This window comes from Clytia hemisphaerica, unplaced genomic scaffold (genome assembly GCF_902728285.1).
Source record: "Clytia hemisphaerica strain Z4C2 unplaced genomic scaffold, Clytia hemisphaerica genome assembly, whole genome shotgun sequence".
Classification (NCBI taxonomy): Eukaryota; Metazoa; Cnidaria; class Hydrozoa; order Leptothecata; family Clytiidae; genus Clytia; species Clytia hemisphaerica.
The window spans coordinates 1,732,036-1,740,110 of record NW_027103587.1 but is presented as its reverse complement, the minus strand read 5'-3'; the positions used below and the strand labels follow the sequence as shown (position 1 = coordinate 1,740,110).

Below are 8,075 nucleotides of genomic sequence, written 5' to 3'. Positions count from 1 at the left end.
ATAGCTTGGATACCGATCTCAATTCAATCCAACTATCATCACATAGCTTGGATACCGATCTCAATTCAATCCAGCTATCATCACATAGCTTGGATACCGATCTCAATTCAATCCAACTATCATCACATAGCTCGGATACCGATTTCAATTCAATCCAACTATCATCACATATCTTGGATACCTATCTTATTTCTTGAATACGATTGCTCAGTTCAAGTTTTAGAGCAGATTGAACACCCATCACTCAATCCACGTCACAAGCAAGACTGGATACCGATTTCTCAATTCACATTCTGCTCCCAGAGACCTGAATACCAATCACACAACTCAAGTACACATATCATAGATCACACCGATCACCACATTCAATCTAAACGAACAAAGTCTGGATATCAAGTCAAGTACCACTATTTCTTGACTCCGATAACCATTGCAGCTGGTTGACAAAAATCAGCAACTGCCTTCCATCAATTTACTTTCGAAGAGACTAGCTTCAAACCAACACTCAATTTTTTCTATTATCCACCCATCTGTCTCGATTAAAATACCTGAATCAAGAGAGATTTCTCAAGCAAAGAGAAAAAGGAACAGCAAGAAGTACATGATCACTAAAACCATAGAGTAGATCAATTCACTCATCTTAACCAGAGGTAGTCGAACTAAGATAAAATACCTTCGAACTGCTCTCGATGACATGCATCATCAAGCTGTTATACTACACGAAGACCTGATGCTACTCCTGGAAAACGATAACCCTGATTACAATGACATCTGGATTGACAACCTCTCCTTGAGAATCAACTCTTGTTGTGGTGACGTTACAACATACCTGAAGGAACGTGAGAACGACACGTTATCCTCGTCTTCATCGGAGAAAGTTAAAGAAAGAGTCCAAATGTGGAGAGAAGAAGCTGCAACCCAAATTCAAGAAGAGGAGAAATCCCTGACAGATGACAGACCTCAATCACTGCCTGACGATATTACTGCACATTGGAGAGCGGGTGTTCGTCAATTGGCATCCGAGGTGATTGCTGGTCAATTTGAGAAGGGGCGCTCGTGGAGTCCATATTCCTGATTTCTCTCACGACATTGGAGAGCGGGTGTTCGTCAATTGGCATCCGAGGTGATTGCTGGTCAATTTGAGAAGGGGCGCTCGTGGAGTCCATATTCCTGATTTCTCTCACGATATTGGAGAGCGGGTGTTCGTCAATTGGCATCCGAGGTGATCGCTTGTCAATTTGAGAAGAGACGCTCGTGGAGTCAAAATCCCTTACAGATTCCAAGATTGGTCACATCACAAAGTTACTTAGTTGGTGAGGTATACGATTTATTTATTTGTTCATCGTTTGGAATCATATTTGACCACTTGACTTATCGACCGTACCGTTATCAGAGTACGATTCCAATCGATATATTGAAACTCATATCGATTTCTCAATCCTACCAACTTTGTCTGTCTCAATATAGCTCACATAGCTTGGATACCGATCTATCTCAAAATCCATCTATCGCTCATATATCTTGGATACCAATTTCTCTCAAAATGCATCTATCGCTCATATAGCTTGGATACCGATCTCTCTCAAATCCAACTATCACTCAAATAGCTTGGATACCGATCATTCCCAATCCAACTATCACTCAAATACCTTGGATACTGATCATTCCAAATCCAGCTATCGTTCAAATAGCTTGGATACCGATCTCTCTCAAAATCCAACTACTGCTCAACGATAGCTTGGATACCGATCACTCTCAAATCCAACTATCGTTCGAATAGTTTGGATACCGATCTCTCTCAAATCCAACTATCACTCAAATAGCTTGGATACCGATCTCTCTCAAATCCAACTATCGTTCAAATAGCTTGGATACCGATCACTCTCAATCCAACTATCGTTCAAATAGCTTGGATACCGATCACTCTCAATCCAACTATCGCTCAAATAGCTTAGATACCGATCTCTCTCAAATCCAACCATCACTCAAATAGCTTGGATACCGATCTCTCTCAAATCCAACTATCACTCAAATAGCTTGGATACCGATCTCTATCGAATCCAACTATCGCTCAAATAGCTTGGATACCGATCTCCATCAAATCCAACTATCATCACATAGCTTGGATACCGATTTCAATTCAATCCAACTATCATCACATATCTTGGATACCTATCTTATTTCTTGAATACGATTGTTCAGTTCAAGTTTTAGAGCAGATTGAACACCCATCACTCAATCCACGTCACAAGCAAGACTGGATACCGATTTCTCAATTCACATTCTGCTCCCAGAGACCTGAATACCAATCACACAACTCAAGTACACATATCATAGATCACACCGATCACCACATTCAATCTAAACGAACAAAGTCTGGATATCAAGTCAAGTACCACTATTTCTTGACTCCGATAACCATTGCAGCTGGTTGACAAAAATCAGCAACTGCCTTCCATCAATTTACTTTCGAAGAGACTAGCTTCAAACCAACACTCAATTTTTTCTATTATCCACCCATCTGTCTCGATTAAAATGCCTGAATCAAGAGAGATTTCTCAAGCAAAGAGAAAAAGGAACAGCAAGAAGTACATGATCACTAAAACCATAGAGTAGATCAATTCACTCATCTTAACCAGAGGTAGTCGAACTAAGATAAAATACCTTCGAACTGCTCTCGATGACATGCATCATCAAGCTGTTATACTACACGAAGACCTGATGCTACTCCTGGAAAACGATAACCCTGATTACAATGACATCTGGATTGACGACCTCTCCTTGAGAATCAACTCTTGTTGTGGTGACGTTACAACATACCTGAAGGAACGCGAGAACGACACGTTATCCTCGTCTTCATCGGAGAAAGTTAAAGAAAGAGTCCAAATGTGGAGAGAAGAAACTGCAACCCAAATTCAAGAAGAGGAGAAATCCCTGACAGATGACAGACCTCAATCACTGCCTGACGATATTACTGCAGCATTCTCACAGCTTCATGTCACTGGGAACCTTACTGAAACTACAAACAGAGGACATAATGCTGATGTAAAGGAATCATCTGATGTAAAGCACATAGGAAGGAAAAGTAGCAGCCTTTCAGACTTACCACATCTTGCAAATTCACATGAAACAAGACTCTACTCGGGTAACTTAATGCATGTCCCAGAATTGTATTAATTTTTCCGCCCCAGTTCCAGTCCCTAAACCATAACAAACTATACAGTTTTGGAAGCGTGTTTGGATGTAGAATACCCTATTCGGTGTAACTTAAATTCTTTCTCAGTATAATTAGAGATATCTTAAGAAAACCTGATTATGACGTCATGATTGATGACGTCATAAATACAAAAAATTGAATATCTTGCTTCGCAAGTGACACCGATGGCTACATCGCTTCACTCAAACGACTTAAATACATGTTTGGTAATCCTTCACTAGTTGCCCAAGCAACAATACGAAAGTTTGTGAACGGTAACCAAATACCCGAACACGATTCAAGGTCTCTAACCCAATTCTGCTACGCCCTGTCTACTTGCATTAATACATTAGTGAAAATGAAGTATACGGCTGACGTCCACAGCACCGATGTTCTGAGACAAATACTGAAGAGACTTCCCAACCACCTCCTGAGAAAATGGTCTGAGTACTCCTTGATCCTCAGGCGAAAAGCAGAACCAAACCTGATCCATTTGGAGCAGTGGCTACAAGCAAGAGTTATGGCTTCAAAGGACCCAAACCTACCAACTGATCGAAATAATCGAAATGGTCCACGTGTTCACAAGTTTGGTCCAACAGACAATACAAGGCATTGTCCATGCTGCAACGGTGATCACTACTTATTCAAGTGTGGAGGCTTCAAAGCAAAACCAGATGACGAAAAACTCAACTTTGTCAAGTCAAAGCTATGTTTCAACTGTCTTGGTCAAGGACACGGTTCCAGTACCTGCAGCTCAAAAAAGACTTGTTTTGCAAAGGGGTGTAAGAAGCATCACCATACTACAATCCACCATGCAATAGTAAATTTAAAGTCCAAGGCCAAACCCGAACTTTCTAAAGACAAAGATAGAAAGAACATGCCAAAGTTACCAAGCATCAACATGACCAGAAACGATTACAACGTCTTCCTGAAAGTCGTCCCAGTAACAGTTACAAACCAAGCTGGTCATTCAGTCAAGTGTACACTCATGACAAAGAGCCTTTGTCAATCACTCAAGTTGCCAGGGAAGGTAGAGAAAGTTTCCTTTGGTACAATCAAAGACGAGGAGGAAATGCAAGCCAAGATTGTCAACTTAAAGTTATCCTCCACAGATGGAAGCTTCGTCTCTCAAGTGAAGAATGTCTACTCTCTACATGAAGACAATTTCAAGGTTCCAGGACAGACAGTTCCAGTAACAGATGACCCTAAATGGGATTACATTCGAGACATCGATCTTCCTCAAGTAGAATCGAGACAACTTCAAGTCCTCATTGGTGCCGACGTGCCAGCAGCTCTACTTACCAAAGAAGTTCAAAAGGGAGCATCTGCCCTACCCTATGCAGCCAAGACACCTTTAGGATGGACCCTGTTCGGATTATACGAAGGAGGTGCGTCAGGATCAATATGGATCGAACACATCAGACCAATGGTCCACAAAGAGGAGAACAGACTGGACGATTTCGTCAAACAATTCTGGGACACTGAATCCTTCGGAACAGAATTCGACATACAGGAACCAATGTCAGTGACGGATAGGAAGTTTCTGAAAGTCCTAGAAGATGAAACTAGCTTCGAAGACGGCCATTACGTCGTACCCATGTTATGGAAGTCTGATGAGAAACTTCCTGACAGCTCACCAATGGCATCCAAGCGACTATCTTACCTCACCAAACGCTTCCAAAGAGATATCTCCTGAGCGATGGTATTTGTTGTTGGTGGGCAACATTGATAGGTGACTTTAATTTCGGGATTGACCGTATTGATCGTTCAAGCTTGCTATGTTCGTTATGAGCACCAACGAAACAGTATCTGATATGCACTTGATGATCGGTGGACAGTTGATGTTTGATGTCGAGATGATTGATTTGATTATTTTGACAGCCTTTGACGAGTCGATTGATGTCTTGTTTCAATGCGGTGTCGACTCTCTTTGATGGCAAGAGCTTGATGAAGATGTCGTTCTTAAAAGCTTTCACAAAATGTGGTGAACAGATTGACGACTTGCGTGTTTCTTTCATTGCTCTGAAGTATTTGAAGATGATTGTCATCATGATAATCGCTTTGTGAACATGAGGTGTGAGCGGTGATATAAGGTTGTTGATGAATTCAAGATGTTGGTTAACATTTTCCCTGATCTTGGAGATTACATTTGATTAATTGGAATGAACATTGGAATGATAGATTTGAATGGTTGGTTGAGACTCTTCGGGCATCTTGATATCAGAAATCTCAACGATTGGAATTTCTGAAATATTGATTATTGTTGGTGTTGAAATATTAATTATTGTTGGTGTTGAAATGTTGAATACTACTTGGCATGGGATGAAATGGTTGCCCTGAGTTTGATGTTGTTGTTGAATTTGATTTGATAAATTGGGTACAGGATCAATGAATGCAATGTCCTCTTTGCCTTTGAGGTTCTCTTTCTCATCAAGCTTGCTTGATTGATGATGATAGACTTTTGAGGCTTTTTCCTTGCAAGGTGCATGCTTCTCTTCAGGGTTGTGAGCGAGTGGAAGTTTTGCTGTGATGATGTTGGTTTTTTCATTGATGTGAATTGATTTGGTGACGTCAAATGGGTGGTAAGATTGAACTTTTGGGCTGATGCCGGATTCGATCTTGTCGTGATTGATGAATGGAAGTGAAGCAAAGTAACTCAGCAGGGTTAGTCTGATATTGAATAGGGTATTGTAATGCTTTTTGTGGATCTCGTCAAATGATGAGTGTGGGCCAGCAAGTACTCCTCTTCCGTCTGGACCATTGAAAGCTGATTCGAATAATGATAAGCCGGTTTGTGTCTGGAAGATGAGTCTTGGATGAACATTTAAGTACCTGATGCCGATCATGATGTCAACGTCTCCTCCAATAGATTGTGGAAGCGATGAGAGTTTTGATACATTACCAATTGTTGAGTAGGCTCTATGAAGATCTGATATTGCCGGTGTAAGAGGATAGACTGGAAATGTTTGCGTGGTCTGATTGAGACATATACCTTTCATCGGGATCATCTCACCATCGTGTAGTGGTAGGTTGACAAGATAAATGCCGTGTGAAGATTGAGTGGACGTTACTCCAACGCCGCCAATGTTGACAGTTCCATTGAATACCTTGGTGGCATGTGATCCTAATCTGTCGACTGCAGATTTCCGAATGACGAAGTCGCTACAGCCATTGTCAAAAACTTTTGATTGTTGACGAGAATTTGCTGTAGAAGGTAGATGCCAGTGCTTGATTGGTTGATGTTGTCTGATAGCATAGCATTAATATGACAGTCCTTGGCAAATGTTGGAATATGTTGATTTCGAATAATATACCTGGTCTTGTAGGTCTCGAGAAGAGTTTGATTGTCACCAGTATCTTTGTGATCATCACAGACCAATACGTGTTTCTTGACTGCATATGATGAATGACTTGGGTGTTTGCACACGAATTCGTACTGACATCTTCCATCTCGGTGTTTGCCTTCAGATGATCTTGCTCCGGGTATTAGACATTGGAAGCACAATCCTTTGCGTTTCAGTGTTGAAAGGCGTTCTTGTGGAGTCATCTCAACAAATTGTTTGCATACGAAATATTGCGTGACCATCTTCCCCCATGGTCCTCTTGTTTGAATATGCTCGAACTCTGAGCTGGATGACATGCCAGTGTCCATATTGGTTGCGTCTAACCGATATAGCCATTTTAGTTTTATGTTTCCAATTCTTTGTTCGCTTGATAATATTGAAAAGAAGTACTTCTGGGAACAATGTTTCAGTTAATTTTGATTCATCAAAGTCACTCTAAGCTTGATGACATGTCAGTGTCCATATCGGTTGCGTCTAACCGATACGGCCATTTTAGTTTAATGTTTCCAAATCTTTGTTTGCTTGTTATTATTGAAAAGAAATACTTCTTAGAGGATGTTTCAGTTAATTTACATTCATGGAAGTCACTCTTAGCTGGATGACATGCCAGTGTCCATATCGGTTGCGTCTAACCGATACGACCATTTTAGTTTTATGTTTCCAAATCTTTGTTTGCTTGATAATATTGAAAAGAAGTACTTGTGTGAAGAATGTTTCAGTTAATTTCCATTCATCAAAGTCACTCTTAGCTTGATGACATGTCAGTGTCCATATCGGTTGCATCTAACCGATATGGCCATTTTAGTTTAACCTTTCTAAATCTTTGTTTGCTTATTTTTATTGAAAATAAATACTTCTTGGAGGAATGTTTCAGTTAATTTTCATTCATAGAAGTCACTCTGAGCTGGATGACATGGCAGTGTCCATATCGGTTGCGTCTAACCGATATGGCCATTTTAGTTAAACGTTTCCAAATTTTTATTTGCTTGTTAATATTGAAAAGAAGTACTTCTTGGAAGAATGTTTCAGTTAATTTTCATTCATCAAAGTCACTCTAAGCTTGATGACATTTCAGTGTCCATATCGGTTGCGTCTAACCGATATGGCCATCTTAGTTTCATGTTTCCAAATCTTAGTTTGCTTGTTTTTATTGAAAAGAAATACTTCTTGGAAGATGTTTCAGTTAATTTACATTCATGGAAGTCACTCTGAGCTGGATGACATGCCAGAGTCCATATCGGTTGCGTCTAACCGATATGGCCATTTTAGTTTAATGTTTCCAAATCTTTGTTTGCTTGTTATTATTGAAAAGAAATACTTTTTGGAGGAATGTTTCAGTTAGTTTACATTCATGGAAGTCACTCTGATTTGGATGACATGCCAGTGTCCATATCGGTTTCGTCTAACCGATATGGCCATTTTAGTTTAATGTTTCCAAATCTTCGTTTTCTTGTTAATATTGAAAAGGAGTACTTCTGGGAAGAATAATTTAGTTAATTTTCATTCATCAAATTCACTCTAAGCTTGATGACATG

General features: G+C 40.1%; 1 protein-coding gene across 1 annotated transcript; it reads left to right on the top strand.

Annotated features, from left to right (window-relative positions):
• Window positions 1–3,416: 3,416 nt before the first annotated feature.
• Window positions 3,417–4,892, top strand: LOC136801481 (uncharacterized). Its single transcript, XM_067058127.1, has one exon. The coding sequence runs from the start codon at window positions 3,417–3,419 to the stop codon at window positions 4,890–4,892; it is 1,476 nt and encodes a 491-aa protein (XP_066914228.1).
• Window positions 4,893–8,075: the final 3,183 nt, after the last annotated feature.